Source organism: Sceloporus occidentalis, unplaced genomic scaffold (assembly GCF_023333645.1).
Source record: "Sceloporus occidentalis isolate IW3139 unplaced genomic scaffold, rSceOcc1.0.p SCAF_291, whole genome shotgun sequence".
Classification (NCBI taxonomy): Eukaryota; Metazoa; Chordata; class Lepidosauria; order Squamata; family Phrynosomatidae; genus Sceloporus; species Sceloporus occidentalis.
In genome coordinates, this window is record NW_028317271.1 from 653056 (window position 1) to 671653 (window position 18598).

The 18598-nt window shown below is 40.2% G+C and overlaps 2 protein-coding genes across 2 annotated transcripts; both read left to right on the forward strand.

The window, feature by feature from the left end:
- The first annotated feature begins 694 nt into the window (after positions 1-694).
- LOC149275405 (N-glycosylase/DNA lyase-like) lies at positions 695-3712 on the forward strand. Its single transcript, XM_089504797.1, has 7 exons — positions 695-804; positions 1026-1414; positions 1824-2003; positions 2200-2378; positions 2838-2985; positions 3367-3416; positions 3617-3712. Exons 1-7 carry the CDS (start codon positions 695-697, stop codon positions 3710-3712), a joined length of 1152 nt encoding a protein of 383 aa, XP_089360923.1.
- Positions 3713-11422: 7710 nt separating this feature from the next.
- Positions 11423-18573, forward strand: LOC149275406 (coiled-coil domain-containing protein 3-like). The gene is made up of 3 exons (XM_089504798.1): positions 11423-11775; positions 17735-17909; positions 18280-18573. The coding sequence occupies exons 1-3, from the start codon at positions 11423-11425 to the stop codon at positions 18571-18573; spliced, it is 822 nt and encodes a 273-aa protein (XP_089360924.1).
- The last annotated feature ends 25 nt before the right edge of the window (positions 18574-18598 follow it).

Genomic DNA, 18598 nt, shown 5'->3' on the forward strand with positions numbered 1-18598 from the left:
GAGGACTAGAAAAAAATAATCGATAAAATAAAACAAAGCCCAAAGCACTCGGTAATACATGGGAGGGCCGCGCCCAAAGCCTGCTGGGAGTTGCAGTTCTTAATTTGCGCAGTTGTCAGAGGATCTGGCACGGGTAGAACTACATCTCCCAGAATCCCTTGCGGTCATGAAGCGCGTTGCCTTGAAAGCCGTGCTATTCCTGAGTTTGCCAATAGAGGCCGATAACGAATGCAGAATATTCTCATCTAAAACACTCGGTGATGTAATATTTCTTTAGTAATGACGCATTAGATGCATGTGTGGAATGCTGGGCTTTGTGGCCTATGCTGTGTGTTTCTCTGTCACTTAGACTGATAACCTTTTACTAAGGTGATAAAGTTTTTTTAAAAAAAAAGAGGTTCCTAACACCAGACAATACACGACTAATAGAAGATTATTATTAGCATTTATTGTTTTATATAGCGCCATCATATTCTGTAGCGCTGTACAACGAGTAGACAGGACATAACAAGTAGAAAATAACATAACACCGATGACAACAGTGTAACACCCTGGGGTAAATCATTCAGCTATGGTTATTTGACCAAAATGTAACAAAAATGTTGAGTTAATTGGAGTTATTGGTTATAGAATTCTGGAAGCAAATATTTTATACAATAAATCATCTTTTTGGGGTTTAGAATCCATACACAAGATGCATCACCGCACATCGCTGGCCATATGCCCCGCTCTGTGGCGCTCCATACCATGCCAACGGTCTGAACTTCGTCTGGACTTCGCTCTCTCGGGCGGCCAATCTTTTCGGTTGGTAGAATTTTGTTACCCATTTTTCTAAACCTACCCAAATAGTATATATAATCTTTTATTCTATATACAGGAAGCAGCGCGTTGTGATGACATCTGACTTTATTGTGGGAATGACATCACTTCCTGTTAATAGAATACTTTGCTTTGATGCCACATTGGGTTTGTTGGGGGACTCGGCCAAATGTGTTTTGTTAATTAAGATACTGTTACATTATCAGGTGGAAGGAGTGGAGTCCTGGGTATTGGACAGGAGTGTTACATGGCCACGTGTGGACCCTCACACAAACCGATGAACACATTTGGTACACAGTGTACGACCACGAAAATTCTAGCATGGGTGATGTCACCAAAAAGGCAAAAATAGACTCAAAAAGCAGAGGGAAGAGAAAAGAGCCATATAGACCTCCCAAAACGATCAAACCGGAACACATTAAACAAGAGGATGGACCAACAGCAGCCTTTCAGACAAGTATCCATGACAGAGATTGTAAGAAAGACGAAGAGGTTCTGCGGGATTACTTCCAGCTCGGGGTCAGTCTGAAGGATCTCTATCAACGTTGGGGGAAATCTGACCCCAACTTCCAGAAGGTGGCCCAGAACTTCCCTGGTTAGTGTTTCTCAAATGTTTTGTATTTGGTTCATGGAGCATATTTCAGACCCCAGGATGTGTTCAAGAAGTTAAGCTTATGGATCTGGAGCTTAGTTTTGGGTAAAAACTGGCCAAATCGGGTTACCAATGGAGTTTCGCCAAGGTTAACAGCCCTGGAAGGTGCCACCAAAGTTTGCTTGGAACTTGGAGGGTTCCAAAGATGTTCTGGACCAAGGCAACCTTCTCTAACTTGGGATCCAGAAAGACGATCCAGAGAGACGTGTCAGACCTTAGTGAACAACCTTATCCAGTATTTGCTTTTTACTTGAACCACACAATTTAATAGATTTAGCGGTTCATGCAGGAGAGCAGAAGGCCTTCTCCAGACGCCTCCATCACTCATATCCGTCTGTCTTTGACTCTCTAGGTATACGGATTTTGCGACAAAACCCCACAGAGTGCCTCTTCTCTTTCATTTGCACGTCCAACAACCATATCTCTCGTATCACGGGCATGATTGACCGAGTCTGCGGCTCGTTGGGAAGACATTTGTGCCGGCTGGATTCCGTGGCGTACTGTGATTTCCCCACCTTGCAGGCGTTGGCAGGTAGCTACGAACACGTACCTTGAGACAAAGTCATCCTATAATCCGTTACGTTATCGGTAATGGGAATCCACTAATGGTGGGCTAGAAGGGCTAAGACAAACTGCATAACGTTCTTCCGCGTTTATATATATTCCATGTTACGCGCAGAGGTGATCCGTCCATAGGGGAATCTGTGACCGTTTCTTATGTTCATTAGCGGACGACACCGAGGCCAAATTAAGAGAGCTGGGCTTTGGATACAGAGCAAAGTTCGTCAGCCAGAGCGCTCGGACCATCCTGTATAAACATGGCCCCGATTGGTTGGAGAGTTTGCGTCCCGCGCCCTATGAAGAGGCAAAATCAGCTCTATGTGCCCTGCCAGGGGTAGGAGCCAAAGTGAGTGCATTTAAAGAAATGAATTAATACTTAAAGGTGTCTAATAATCCCGTCCACATCTCAATGTAGACCGAGGTGCACCATCACCGTTCAGTGTTCAAGCCTAGGCTAAGTAAGTATGCTTACAATGTGAGATTTTGCCTTTATAAGTGTAGTCATGTGACGCAAGGAAATAAACTGATAGGTTGAAGGATTTTGTTGCCACAGGAGCAGAAAAGGCTTCCTGACAACCAGGCAAGTTGGAAGGCTACGCAGGTCACTGAAGCCTTTGTTTCTATAGACTGGGGTTAGGAAAAGCGCAATAAGTGGAGACGTATAATATATACAATAGTCATTAGGAAAGGAGGTTGTTGTCCCTAAGAGCTTACACTCTAAGGGCTACTAGTGTTAAAATTAATGGCATGGTCACAAACATGGCCGAGTTGAACTAAAACAGTTTTAAAATGTTTGGGCACACAGGTAGCTGACTGCGTGTGCCTCATGGCGCTGGATAAAGCCGAGGCGGTGCCCGTAGACACGCACGTTTGGCAAATCGCCAAGAGAGACTACCTGCCCCAGCTGGGCCAGGGCAACAAAACCCTGACGGACAGAGTGTACAAGGAAATCGGTAAGAAACGGATCACGGATTCACGAGAGAGCGGAATGCATACCCCACTGTTTTCATATTGATTAAATGATATATATTGTTGTATTAAAGGTACCTACCATTCTTCCCAGGTCATCAATACCTACCATTCCAAGCCGTATCTCCTCTCGCCGCCTCGCTTAAATGTTACATCTTTTCTCATGACCTCAATTATTGTATTTTCCACCTTATAAAAGCAATAATAATCCCAGCAGGCAATCTATTTCTCGTCTTTCTTACTTTATTTTATATATTTTCTCCTCCTTTCCAAGACCTTCCCATTTTTCAATGTAAATTGTTATAGAAAAACATTTCCACAATATGAAGTTAATGATCATACTTTTTTTCTTTGTATTTCTCCAGGAGAGTATTTCCGTAATTTGTGGGGTCCCTACGCCGGGTGGGCACAATCAGTAAGTGCCAAAAAAAAAAAATACTCTTGTAAATATTGATCTTAAAAAATATAGTCTTGTGAGTAGAACTTAAAACACCTTTTGTGATCATGAAAGTTAAGAATTTATTAATATTTATAAAAATGTTTCCTAGAATTGCATTTTATTAATGACCTTAGGATGCTTATGGTCTTTTTTTTTTTAATTCCTTGTGATTCCAGGTTTTATTCTGTTCCGACCTCAAGAAGTTCCACACTTCAGGAGATTCCAATTCAAAGACACAGCAAAGAACAAAGAACAAAAAAACTGCTTCTTAAATTATAGTGAATATTTTTTTTTTTTTACAAAGTTCTTGGCTACCAAAATAAATTATATAAATGAATTTCTTTAATGTGTGTTCTAGATATTTTATATATATATATATATATATGTGTGTGTGTGTATATATATATATATATGTGTGTGTGTGTGTGTGTATATATATATATATGTGTGTGTATATGTATATATGTGTGTGTGTATATATATATGTGTGTATATATATATATATATATGTGTGTATATATATATATATTTATATATGTGTGTGTGTATATATATATATGTGTGTGTGTATATATATATATGTGTGTGTGTATATATATATATATATATTTATATATATATAATTCCTTAACTTCGGTTGCATAACCCACGATCTACAGCAGAGGGAGCAAAGAGGCGATCATCAGACAACCGCAGCTCCCATAAAGCTCAGCCAAAGCTCAACTAATTGGAAAATACTTTTTACCCTTTGCAGGGAAAAAAAAAACACATTTTGAAACAGATCTCATCTACCATATAGATCTCTAGATACAGATCCACCAAACCCCAGCAGACACACGACATCACAAGAATTATTGTTCACTTAATAAAGATTTATTTCTAATTAGGGCTGGTTATAATTTATTACTAATCGTTATAAAGAATCTAAAAGGTTTGCCAAATGGGAATAATTGGATGTCTTAGCGAGATTTCCTTTTGAGTTCTGTCCAGGTGATAAACAGCCCCTGGCTAAATCACATAGGTGCCAGAATTTCTCACGGATCAGTTTATCTCGCGCATGCACCGATGTTACGATTGCTTCTGGCAGAAGGGTTGGTCCGGAAACAAAGATGGCAAAGGATGAAACTTTAAGAATTTTTTTTGTGTGTTTCAGATTTACCGCCGCATGATACGACTTGCACTGAAACATGTTTTATTTTTTTATTTTTTTTTTCATTTTTTTATTATTTTATAAGGAATACAAAATTTCTTAATAATACCCAGCGATGCGCCTATTTCATTCTTAATAAATATTAATCATTTATCTAAATATACCTTAATTGCTCCATCTGGAGACGTTCGCTTCGTAGCAAAATAAAAACCCGCGGCTGTTAAACATCAGACCTGGAATTAACTCCCTACTTTTCCTGTCGTTCATCAAAATAAATGTAGCGTTTTATTGGTTTTCTCCAATAGCATTTCTAATTTTTTTTTAGCTTTTTACCATTTAATTAGTGTTTGATGAAAAGGCCTATAAGGTTTGTTATCGCATACAGCCAGAAAATACGATTTTATTATTATCTTAAGGTTCATCATGGGGTTAGTACAATAATTCTAAACAAATAGACCTTGAATTTTACACAATTAGGTAATTTATTGTTTTTTTGCAACATGCCGCGTTTAGCTTTTCTTTTTAGTTTAAAACTAGCTTATTGCCCCAATAACATTTTATTAAGCAGTCATTTTATTTTGCCTTCTGAAAGTGTAATCATCACGAGCCGTAGAAACTTTTAAGAAGTTTTTTAGTTTCCATGGCAACAACCCATCAGTGCCTGTTTTTTGTGTCATGTGACAATTAAACATTCCCTGAAAAAAGTATGTTTGTAATGCTGTATTTAGTTACGCACGTGTGAAGATCAGTATAGTCAGTGGGACGGCACCTTTAAAAGGCAATATTTTTTTTAAAAGATTTCATTAATTTAAGACTTTAATTTAGATTAAGTAATCCGGCTTTTATTTTTGAAAGACCGGTGTAATTCAAACTCCTGTTTATATTTGTACATTTGTGCATTTTGTTGTCAATTGTATAGATTTAAGATGTATACGCCTTCCTATTGGCTGATAGAAGAGGCCAATGAGAATTCGACGTTAGCTCCAGCTCTAATTTCGACCGGCCATATTTCATCACATCAACTTCATCGAATATATTAACAATAAGAGGTATAGCAAAATATAAAACATTGCAAAAAATATACTTAAAAAAAAAAAATATTCTGATCACTTAAATGGAAATATTTGTGGAATGTTTATGTAAAGGCAAAAAAAAGCAAAAAAGCAGTGTTTCTGTTAATATCCTGGATTTTCTCAAGCAATGATTCCAACGTGTTCTCTGTTTATGTATCAACAGTTCTGACGTATTATTCTTCTTTGGGCCATAACCTGTATCTTTGGGGATCATTTAACCCTTAGAAACAGTGGGGGGTTTTTAGGAAGGACATCGTTTTTGTGGCGTTTCTTAGTATTCTCAGAATATGAAAATTTAGGGAGAACGTGTCACGTAATGGTAATGGTGCGAGCGATGAAGCCCCCCTCGAGGAGGCGCTTTCCTAGGGGGCAGTTAATTTCAGCGCCGTCCGCTCCGGGTCTGAGATGCGTCTCCCGTTGTGTTTTTCAGATCTTATCACGTTACGCAGTATCAGTTTCTGATCTTGTTTTGTTTGAAAAGAATAAAGATTATTGTTATAGAGGGTCTTTTTCCCCTGAAGCAGTGAAGGCATTCTAGAAATAAAGTAACATCTGGCTACCAGCTGCAACAACGAAAGTTCCTTTTTTTTTATAGAATACCCCTTTTTTGTGCGTCAAACCAAAACAAAAGTCCATAAAGATCCAGCGCGAACATACACCTTTCACACCATAAAGAAAGACAAAGGTGGACTACGGAGAGACCTGCCGAGGAACTTTCTGGGCTTCCCCACCTGATCTGTACTCCGCTCTTACAATCGTGCCCCAAATCATTTGCTTAAATAGCTCCAAATTAAAGAGATTTTAGGACAGGGTGACCAAATGTTCGCATTTTCAGGGATCCTCCCGGGTTTTTATCTTTTTACCCATGAAAGTGTTCCCTGAAAACATTTTAATCCTAAAACTAACTTTTTTTTTCCAAAAAATCCACAAAAGGCTCTTAATTTAGTAAATCCCATAATAAAAATCCCAACCAGACATTTTTTTTTTCTATAGTACCGACCTTGAAGTACGAATCAGCGATATCGATTGCGATCAAAAACAGACATTTAAGTAACTTCTCCTAAAACATTTCTGCTTCTTTTCCACTTTTCTTATAATGGACACATTCCTTATTTTTTTTAAATAATTTTTTTTTTAGAATCATACAAAGAGGTTTTTGAAAGTCGGTCCACGGAATTCTTTTTAAAAACCTGGTCCGGGTTCTATGGGATGAAGTTCACAACAGACCTCCTTTGAGATACAATCCATTCATCATCCTGAAATGTGCTGTCTCTTTAACCAAATGAACTCACCCAGGAGAGAACACCTATAATCATACCGGGCTGTTGGGACGCGGTTCACAATAACAGGCTTTGTTTGCTTAGAAATTTGAATGTCCGTGGAAAGTTCAGTTGGACGCTCAAAAAAAAAATATCAAAGATTAAGCTTAAAGTACCTTAAAAATGAAACACTTAAAATTAGAATTTTTTTTTTTTATTATTTAATTCCACAATATTTTTTATTTTGACGCCGCTTCATTGTTTCTTGTACGTAATTGTCGTTCCATAAGGAGTGCTGATGGCCGGACGTTTCAGTACCAAGGACAGGGATTGCGAGGGTCATGAATGGTAATCGTACTGACCAACGCTGGTCTCCAGGTCCTAACAGGCAGCTTTTGTGAGACTTGGTATGGATTATGTTCCACCAGCACCCTCAAGGAACATATTCAGCCCATAAACATTTAATCCAGGAGCAAATTCTTTTAGTAGAATATCGACAATTTGTTTCTTTCCTTTAACGATGCTGGAGCCTGGTGTCTTTATCCTGATTATTGTCACCAAATACACGGACCTTGTGTTCCTAGAATAGTAGAAATTACCTCTTAAGATCTCCCCCCAGTTCCTCCTAACGTTTTTTGAATATGTTCTCCAAGTAACAATGTCTCGCAGTTCCAGTAGATGTCCTGATCCTGGAATCAGGAATAGGCAAAGTCCATACGAGGACGCCAGGGTCCGTGGTGAGGTTTGTGAAGGTCCATAGAACATCATTATATTGTCCACCACGGACGCCAGTAGATGTCCACCATGAGCAGTATTGGGATATACCTGGGATGTAGACACCTACAACTCAACATAAGGGAATCAGATGTTTCTTACATTTTATGCAAAGCAGGTTCTAATCTAATCTCTAAGCCTCCTGAGATGTCTAACGCATGCATGAGAAGCTGAGGTTTACTCGTTTAAATGTTAATATCTTCTAATCTGTAACCAAGGGTAACATATTTTAAGTGCTTTAAGAATGCATCTCTTATCTTTTGTAACCCATATTTACAGAGGTCCATTAAAAGCACTGGCCATTCAGAATGAGCAATTATCCAGAATTTCCCCAATAAACCGCACCTCTAGAAAACGGCCAACGTGCCAATCAAAATAGAAGCAAAATATTTTTTAAAAGGACGATAAGTACGGTATTTACTATTACACAAGCCTTGTCAGCGTGCGAAGGAATGAACCAAGCGAACGAAGCCATTAATAGAATCTTCATTTGCCTTCTATTGTTTAAAGACGTTATGTGTGTTCTATTTTAAGTAGTCTCCATTTCTCACCTTGACAGGTGCCTATTATGTTCTTGAATAATCTTTAGGAATTTGCTGAAAGATGGTTACTAAACAAGCTTGGACGATATATAAAGGCTGGGAAGAAAATAAATGAACCAGAAGACCAAGAAAGAGCATTTTCAACACATACTGATGAGGCGCACGCCAAGAAAAGGGCTGGTGTGGCTGAATTACACTGCGAAATGGTGAGAGACGGACAGAAAGAGATGTCAAATTTTATTTTCTCCAAGATTTGGAAAAAGGGATCCCGAAATCCTCCTCAATCCAGACTAGAATCCACTACAAACATTGCGTTACGGAATCTTGGAGACATCACCAGGCAGTCTACAATGCCAAAGGATCAGAAGACGCCTACTTTTTCCAGGTTTCCTCCAATTTCTACCATGGGTTTGCATAAACCAAGGAAGACTAAAGTGTCCTTCCTACCTTCTAATCGATCATTCAGTCAGCAAAGACGACTCTCCGTCCCAGAGGAGACCCTGAATCCCCCACCTAAGTCAATGTTAAAGAAACGTTACTCAGTCGCCACAGAATACAATGTATCTACAGATGAAGGCATCCTGCTTGATAACCCTGCTTTATGGAACTTTCCTTGGGAGAGAGAATTATACTTCCCACCGATTATCAGCAACGGGACGCTGGTCTTTCTTGATGAAGATGGTTCTCTTCCACCGATGCTCCGCAGGCTAAAGAGTCCAGACCCCTACACCTACAGCCAAGAATTCAAGCAAGCGCTCCTTGACCTTAGGATGAGGCCAGTGTCTTAGCATGGAACCATTACTGAGAAGATGAAAAGTACTGCTAAGGCAAGACATATTGGCACCAACCAGTGGTATTGTCAGTCCATGATGCCTACATTCCTATCTATGAGAAGAAGACTTTGATATCATATCAAAATTGAGGCCATCCTTTATTAACGTCTACTGATCAGAATGAAACAAAATAAAGTATTAGCAGAGACTTAAAGCACTTTCAGTAATGGTAGAAAAGTGGGAATTTTTGTTTATGTTTGAAAACAAAGTTCTGCAAAGAGTTACAAAAAGAAAAACACAAAGTATGAACTTGTTATTATTTGCAACATGGTTACATTTGTTGAGTAACAAGTTCTTTCCAAATTAATAAAATTTTAGCTCAAACGCATTCCATGTTCTTTGTATTTTTGTATGGAAAATAGTATTTTTTGGCTGTTTATTTCATCAGGTTTATGGATAAGATGATATTTTGGCAGTAGTAAAGGGTTAAAGAGAGAGAGAGGTGCTCCTGTGGGTTTTGTGCTATATTTACAAAGCAAAGTTAGGGGGCAAATATTCTACGTGGGTAACAAGGACCATGAAAACCAAAGGAATGGTCCTGCTCGGAGTTTTTGTGCTAAAGAACCTCTGAGAAGGCTGGACCAATGGCAGCTTGTTGGTAGGATGGGACCCTTCTGACTTTTTGAAGTTTGGGGTACAAGAAGCCAATAAGTGTGGCTGATGGTTCTATGATGGGGAGAAACAGCCCCCCAACAGCCCCCAAGGACCAGCCTTGCAGAGTCTGTCCCCCTACTTTGGGTTGTGCCTCCTATCTCCAGTAGGGTTGCCAAGTTCAAAGCAGAATTTGACTGGCCTTGATGAAGCACAAACGTAATAGCGCTCGGCACCCCAGCCCCCCCAGCTGAAGTGCCACGCACCCACCCATCCATTTGCCACATTCTTATGTCATCAAACTCACAAGGTTTTTCACTCTGATATTGAAGGCTAAATACAAAAACATCAGCCAATATCTCCTTCCATAAGGGAAAAAACAATCACTAAACATGTTCATTCTTAATCTATTCACAAACATGAATTCCCACGATAATACGACCTGCTTCACTGCAGAAACGCAGTTTAAAGGTCTGATAAGTTTTTACTGTATTTCCAATACCCTTAGCAGGAAAAGAACTAGATGGGCTGAATGGTTCTATAACTATAATAATCTATAATTCTATTGTTTCTATAAAATCAATGCAATAACCCAAAGGCTAGAAGTAGAATTATTATTTTGTACAATTTTAATCATTTTAAAAAAACAAACTAAAGAAAGTCCAATTTCCTTCCTTTGCAGACTTTTTATTTATAAGAAACCTTTTGTGTCTCGAGTAAAGCTGCTGCTCTAGGAAACTCCAAAAACGTACGCAGGAGCTTTCAGAGAAACATACGAAACCAGTTTTTTTAGCTTTTTTTTTTTTTTTGTTAATCACAAAAATGTGCATGTTTCCAAAAAAAAAATAACGGGGGTGGGGGTAGGGTAGACCGAGCTCTGATTTCATGCAGATCCTAAAAAATGATTTGTAACATTATGAACAGACGTTTTAAGGGATCGCATGGCGGAGCTCATTCGCGGTGTTTGGAATAGTGAGTATGCAACAATTCTAAAGAAAGACAAAAAAAAATAGAAAATGCACGATAATGGGTTAGTATAGGAAATGCGGAGAGGTTGATTTAAGGCGTGTTGGGAGTTGGGTATGAGGACAAAAAATATTTAAGCTGAATTCTCCAGACTCGGAAGCTCAGTGCACTCATTTCTTGTATCAGAGACGGAGCGACTCGCAGACAGACGCTGAAAACCGACCCTTAATGTTTTCTCTGGAATTTACAGTCAATGGGTTTTCATGAGCGGCAGCTAATGCTCATAGCAAAAACGTCTAACATCACTCAACCCTAACCAAATGTTCCAATGCTAACCGCAACCTGGAAACTCCGTTAGGACTTCAGTAGAGAAGGATGGAGAGAAAAGACAGGGAAGAAAGCCAAAGTGAGTGACCTGGAACAAAGAGATCTCTTGGAAATTTTCTTCTTTGTTTGTCGGGGGGGGGAATTTAAACAAAATACCAAAAAAATAACCAGTGGGACTTTGGACGAAGCCAAAAAGTTGTCACAGACTTGGAAGGTTCTACCCTATCTTCTGAAGGCCCGTCACTGGAAGACGTTCTCTTATCTTGGGAGTTTCTTTTTTTTTTGTCTGTGTTTTAGTTTAATTGGCAGCGATTTTAACTGGAATTCTTCTTTAAAAAAAAGTTTGGCTTGTCTTTGGCTTCTTGCAGACTAGTTTGGACTGGCTCATAAGTACATCTTAAGTTGGAAGCAAGAGACCCTGCAGAGGACAAGGCTTTGTTTGGAGGTGGTGGGTTTAGCCGTGCAAGATGCTTGTGTTCTGGATCTTGATGGTTGGCTTGGTTGGGCTGTTAAGAGGATGCCAGTTGCCCCAGGACTGGAGACCACAAACAGAAGCCTGCAGGGCTGAATTAGTGGAAACGGTGGTGTTTGCCAAGGTGTTAGCACTTCACAAGGACAGTTACAGTGTCTATAATTACTTGCCTTGGCAATATGACTCTGATCTCTTCTACTCTGCGGAGATCGAGCTGGTTTGTGACCAAGGCTGGGGGAGCATGCTTGAGGTCCCTTCTGGTTCCAGGCTCAATGTATCAGGACTGGGCTATTTCCCCTGCCATTCCTACACTGTGATGGAAAACAACTCTTATTACTTCTTCTTAAGGTAATGACTGACCTGTTTATAAGTTCTCTCATCTATGTCATGACGAATATCCCATTTAAGTTGTCCTCCCAAGCCACGGCTAATTGTCTACCAGGTCACTTGAGTTTGGTCTATCACTCAGCATGATGTTGTCTTTGGGTCTCCACTAGTTTGTTCGTTAGTGTCCCGTGCACCCGTAGGGCTGATAAAAGCTGAGCCACACGGGAATCTCTGGCTACCAATGCATCTCTTGCTATAATGTATCTACAAGTAACCAGGTTGTCTGTAAATCAAACCAGGTCAGTTAGCCTGACGTGACCCTGGTGGAGATCGGCCCCCCATCCCACTATTATTGCATTTAGAAGGTGCTGATGATAGGATATATACTTTATCCGTGGGGGCCACAGACTGCCTATTCTAGTTTTATTATGTCATATGGCCAATGGGAATTTGATAAGGCTGTCATCCTAGTAACATAGTAACATAGTAACATAGTTCATAAGGTTGAAAAAAGACCAAAGTCCATCAAGTTCAACCTATATACATATTGTGTCCCTACTGTGTTGATCCAGAGGAAGGCAAAAAACCCTTATGAAGCAGATGCCAATTGCCCCATACCAGGGGGAAAATTCCTTCCCGACTCCAAATATGGCAATCAGAATAAATCCCTGGATCAACGTTCTGTCCCTATTAATCTAATATCCATAACTTGTAATATTATTGCTTTCAAGAAACACGTCCAGGCTCCTTTTGAACTCTTTTATTGAGTTTACCATCACCACTTCCTCTGGCAGAGAGTTCCATAATCTCACCGCTCTTATTGTAAAGAACCCCCGTCTGTGCTGGTGTAGAAACCTTCTTTCCTCCAGCCGTAGAGGATGTCCCCTTGTTATAGATACAGTCCTGGGTATAAATAGGTCCTGGGAGTGATCTCTGTACTGTCCCCTTATATATTTATACATAGTTATTAAGTCCCCCCTAAGCCGTCTTTTTTCCAAACTAAATAACCCTAATTCTGATAATCTTTCTGGGTACTGTAGTCCTCCCATTCCCCTTATTACTCTGGTTGCCCGTCTTTGAACCCTCTCCAGCTCCACTATATCTTTCTTGTACACTGGTGCCCAGTACTGTACACAGTATTCCATGTGTGGTCTGACTAGTGACTTGTACAGGGGTAGAATTATTTCCTTGTCGTGGGCATCTATGCCCCTTTTGATGCACCCCATGATTTTATTTGCCTTAGCAGCAGCTGCCTGACACTGGTCGCTACAGGTAAATTTACTGTTAACTAAAACTCCTAAGTCCTTTTCCATGTCAGTCGTCCCCAGTGTTTTCCCATTTAATACATATTCCCAGCCTGGATTTTTCTTCCCCATGTGCATAACCTTACATTTATCTGTGTTGAACCTCATCTGCCATGTCGTAGGGACATATGATTAAACAATCCAGATAGAATTTGGAAATCTCCGTTAATCAAAGTTACTCTATCCAGCTTTCTCAAACTTTCTCCCCTATTTTGGTGGAGAGGAACTAAATCATTGAAATGTTTAAAGAATTCACCAGAAAGATCATTCCTAGAAATGCTGAACGGTATAATTACTTAATCATGTAAAATTCTTACTCATTCATCATTTTTCTGGGAATGCTTATTTGTCATGTGACACAAAAGCAGTCACTGATAATCTGTTGCTATAGAAACCAAAAAAACGTTTCTGTGGTTTTTCTGTGAATAAACTTTAATAGAAAGTAAGCAATAACAAATCTGCTAAAGTTTATTTGCTTAATACAGCAGAAAATGCATCTTTTTTTCTTGCTTTAGGAGCCCCCTAAATCTTTTTATTTGGGGGAACGATAAACCTAGGCTGAATCATGGCAGTCATGGCTACCCCCATAGCTTTGTTTATTGCCCTGTGACAGATGGCATTTTTTTTATAGTAATTTCAGTCCCTTCCAGTGCGATAAAGAACTACAAAGGGGTTAAACCAGGTCAGGAATGGAGAAATATCAGCGTTCTACTTAAATAAATTAAGTATAAAGTTAGGTGTCGGGAATAAACTTTTAGAAGCCATGGCTCCTTTGTGCTAATTTTTTTTTATATAATTACAATACTATACAGAGTATTTTGTTTTTGGTTAATTTTTTGGTACAAAGACAATGACAAAATTATAGGGAAACCAACATTTTTTGTTATACCGTTTCGATCTATGGTCCAAAGAAATGCATGAAGAATATGCTAAATCTATTCCTTTAATATACTACGGTGTGCAAAAACGCTTTAACAATACAAATTACTCCAATTTTTACATGTAAAGATATGAGATATCTATGTTATATGTTATTATTTAGGGTACCAGGAGAAAGTAGGCGAGGCTAAGAATGCAAAATAGCCATGTGATCATTTAGACACACCTCCTGCAGTTAAAGACATGCCCCTGAGGTTCCAGGACTTTGGAAGCTGAAAAGAAAATGTATCTAATATTTAAGGAGAGATTTTACAATAATGATCATAATAATTGGCCATGATATTGTTTTCAGATTTCACTGGCTGTGGATTAGCAGCAAAAACCTCTTCTCTGCTTATGTTTCCTGCATCACTAATGATGAGTTGGATGACTTACATCGTTGGTTGGAATATTAACCCCTTAATGACAAAGCCCATACATGTACGGGTTCAAAATGCATTGTATTCAATGGGTTTAGGAACCGCCCATTGTCCTTAAGGGGTTAAAGGGTTAATGTTTTTTTTACAAATTTTAAAACTCAGGATTCAGGATATGTTTCAAGGAAATTGCCCCCTCATCTCAGTTGCACATTTGGTCTGCAGACCGGTTGATGTTGACAGTAACATAACACACGCCATGTCCACGGGGGGGGGGGGGGGGCTCATTAAGGTCATCTTTTCACTTTTCGTCTCAGTACAGGGAGCCCAGTGGAAGGAGATGAGGTCATAAAGTCTAAATGTATACATTTAACGAGCTTTGTTTAGTAAATTTTCTTTATGGCAGACGAGTAACTAATAATGTTGGAGGAAGCACCGGGAATGTTTTAAGATCCAGGACGAGAATTTAGATTTTTGACACAAATCTGCATAGTTAACCTAAAATTACTATGGGAAAAAAAATAAGCTCAAGGTCCGACCATGAGCAGAAATAAATAATGAAATATCCTTCCCTTGTGATTAAAAGTTTATGGGGAAAAATTGAGGCTAAAGAGGTACCAGGACACCTCGGAGTGATACCATGGATGTCTCATGCACACGGAGGTCCTACGCACATTGGGGGTCTACGGGAATAGCAGCAGGGGCAATGTTTAAGGAAAACCACTGAAGTCATGGCTGCCTGGGCCCTAAGGGGAACCCGGCGGTCTGCCTCTCATCAACCTCCTGAACATGTATAGAAGAGTCATTTGGTGACCAAAATACAACCCTCTTCCCAACCACCAGGAGAGACAAAGGTGAAGATGCAGATGTAGAGACGAGAAGGACGACGACCTTGGAGGACCCCAACTCTAATGCAAACTCTCCTTTTAGTAAACAATCCCTGTCGTAAAGTAGCTGAAAGGTTGCGCTGAACCAATGGAGTGAATTAAGGTGAAGAAGAAGAAGCAGCATTCAGAACGGTGGATGAAAGAGTAACAAGCAGAAAAACAATGGCGGAGATGGACGGTCCTCAGCGGGTGACGATGGGATTGATGGTGTCTGCAGACATCGTCAGTATTTTATCGTCTGCTCTATGGTTTCTGAGACTACTTAATATTTGTCTGTAATCATGGGTTGGATGTCTCTTCCAGGAATTTTTGTTATTGAGATATAATACAGTATCCAAGGTCCACGTTATTATGATATTGCATTTGGTTTTCATGGAGATACCGCTATGGACACGCAACCACTTACCGGTACATCCACCTTTCTGACTTCACCCATATCGTGTTCATGAAGCTTTCCCATGTCTCCCTTTCGTCAGAACATCTAAGAACAGCCTGAACGCGTGGACCTGATCAAGACTTTCCAGCAGGTAGCCTGAACGGCAACTACCAGTACTCACAGCCAAGGGGTCTACAGCAAACAGGGCTTTTCCTTAGCAAGGGCTGAATTTATTATGGCCAGGAGTCCAATGATGTAAAAAGACTAACAAAAAGATGTATAAAGGCAGTAAGAAGATATAGAGACAAATAACAAAGATGGATAGCTCAGGGACGTTCATCGGAATTCTTGTGGTCAGTTGCTGCTTCTACTCACTGGAAAAATAAAGTTTAAGATAACATGAAATGTTCAGCTTTAGATGGAAATTATTGCAAAATTATAATTTTGTTTGCCAAAATAGAATAAAAGTTATGTTTAAAAGGAATATGGACTTTTTAATTGTTGGAAAATCGAAGCGGGGTAAGGCTGATCCCCACAAGAAGCGGAGGATGGGCAACAAAAGCAAATAGCTGGGAATTCACTCACATTCTGACGAGCAAACGTTAAATTCAAATGACATTGTTCGCCTTCATTTTTTAAATCAATACTTAGGATCAAAGTTAAGACAATGAATCGGAGTAAATGGGTGATAAATCCCTTTGGAATGCGGCATAATCCGCCTGCCAGCGCTGGAGGGTGCACACGGCAGAAGCTTTGTCCTCATGGACAGGCAGTAATCCCTCGGAGGTGCAAGCAGTCCGCTGGACAAAAACCTCACGGGATCAGCAGACCGGCTGGGGAGGGGAGAGCGGTTCACCTGACGGCGCGGAGAGAGGCATCATCACATCTGCCAAGTGTCCTCTTTAGGAGAAATAGACCCTTTTTCCTCCCCTGATGCCCCTCTTTTCTAGGAGCTCGGAATATTTGCTGGGTATGAGGGTATCGCAGGGTTCTACAGCCTTAAAAGCCCTGATAATGTGTATAGAAACAGCAGGACATGGTTTCATAAATTAAACTGTGTACATGCAATCCATTATTGTGATACTCGATAGTTAAATATCTCTCACAAAGTATCATGAAAGGTGTGATGGATTTGTTTAAATCCAAAATTCTGATCCGCAGTACTTGGCTTTCTGCTTAGTTCGAGTTCCCTTCATTATATTACATTTGCTATCAGTCAGCTCTTTCTTTGGAAAAAGATTCTGAAGGAAGTTATGATCGTCTCCCTCCAGGGATCCTAAAGGGTTACAGGTTGATATAAAACACATGTAGTAACTTATTACATCTGTGCACAAAAGCCACTGTGTGTGTGTGTGTGTGCGTACGTGTGTGTATGTGTGAGTGTGTGTGTGTGTGTGTATGTACGTGTGTGTATGTGTGTGAGTGTGTGTGTGTGTGCGTACGTGTGTGTATGTGTGTGAGTGTGTGTGTATGTGTGTGTGAGTGTGTGTGTATGTGTATGTGTGTGTGTGTGCGTACGTGTGTATGTGTGTGAGTGTGTGTGTATGTGTGTGTGTGTGTGTGTGTGCGTACGTGTGTGTATGTGGGTGAGTGTGTGTGTGTGTGTGTGTGCGTACGTGTGTATGTGTGTGTGTGTGTGTGTGTATGTGTGTGTGCGTACGTGTGTATGTGTGTGACTGTGTGTGTGTGTGTGCGTACGTGTGTGTGTGTGTGTGTGTATGTGTGTGTGCATACGGGTTTTTTATCTGAACAGAGGATTTGGTGCCAGAGTAGATTAAAGGTTCAATGAGCAGAAGTTGGAGAAGCCAAGAAATATCAGGAAACAAAACTAGGGCAGGTAGACCTGGCCGGCGCAGGGAGAGACGAGAAAGGGAAAAAAAAAGAAGAAATGTTCAGAAAAAGCAGCAACGAGGGTGGCTTACAAACCTCAAAACCCCCGCACTGATGGAAGGTTGGCAGAAACATGTTTGTAAGATTGTTACAGAATCCGAACTTTTTAGCCGTTACAAACCATTCGGTTTCCTGCTACTATTGCGCCTTAATGGAGACTCGGCCAACAATGTTATCTTTAAGAGCTGAGGTCATTAAATTAATGTCTGCTACATCTTTCTCACGCAGGATGGACGAGAATTACAATCTCCTCCCGCACGGAGTTAATTTTCAGGATGCCATATTCCCAGACACCCCAGAGAACCACAGAACGTTTGCCAGTCTCTTCCAGTTCTCCAACTGTTCTCCTGGAGTTGAGCCTCAAATCTACACTCCAGACTGGGAAGCCCAAGAGGACCACAGGGTGAGGTTAAAGACAGGTTAAAGACAGGTGCCACCGCTTTAGTTAACCAGCTAGACATCATAATTATCCGCAATGTGCTGTAGAACCATGTAGGAAATATCTGAGATACCTTTCTGGCTATAAATAGTGTGATGTGGTTCTCATTTACCTCTTTTCTGTAGCTGTTCTAGAACATAAGATATATCCAAGGACAACATAAGATATATCCAAGAACTTGAATTGTCCTAGGCAAACGTCCTGGAGATACAATTCACCAGTAGCCAGAAAGAGGAGTATCTAGCTTTGGTTTCTCATAAAATATAGAATTTGATGGCAGATAAGAACCATTTTCCTCCAGTAACACATACTATTCTTTAAATTTCTTCCATAGCTGCTATGTAGCACAGTCCAGAAGGCTCTTCTGGAGGAAGAGGAGCGGGTGAAGACATTATCCCAAAAGGTCCGGATCCTGGAGAAAGCCAACGGACACCTGCGAGAAAAAGTGAAGAACCTCAAACGTTCTCTGCGTCAGGCTAACGTGGAGAGTAAGAAAGAAGCCTTGTTGGCCAAGAGGCTGCTAGCCAAAGAGAAGGGTCTAGAAGAAGAAGAAGACCCCAATACAGACAATCACAAGAAGAACCAAGCCAGAACTGCCAAAAAATCCACTGGAAACATGATGGATTAGTCGAGTGCCTGTGGCAGGAATATGT

Excerpts from the sequence above, each read along its gene's own strand:
- LOC149275405 (XM_089504797.1), top strand. The coding sequence starts at position 695 with ATGCATCACCGCACATCGCTGGCCATATGCCCCGCTCTGTGGCGCTCC. Across the intron at positions 805-1,025 it reads TCGGGCGGCCAATCTTTTCG|GTGGAAGGAGTGGAGTCCTG; the intron begins GTTGGTAGAATT and ends TTACATTATCAG. Across the intron at positions 2,986-3,366 it reads CAGAGTGTACAAGGAAATCG|GAGAGTATTTCCGTAATTTG; the intron begins GTAAGAAACGGA and ends GTATTTCTCCAG.
- LOC149275406 (XM_089504798.1), top strand. The coding sequence starts at position 11,423 with ATGCTTGTGTTCTGGATCTTGATGGTTGGCTTGGTTGGGCTGTTAAGA. Across the intron at positions 11,776-17,734 it reads TCTTATTACTTCTTCTTAAG|GATGGACGAGAATTACAATC; the intron begins GTAATGACTGAC and ends TTTCTCACGCAG. Across the intron at positions 17,910-18,279 it reads AAGCCCAAGAGGACCACAGG|CTGCTATGTAGCACAGTCCA; the intron begins GTGAGGTTAAAG and ends TTTCTTCCATAG.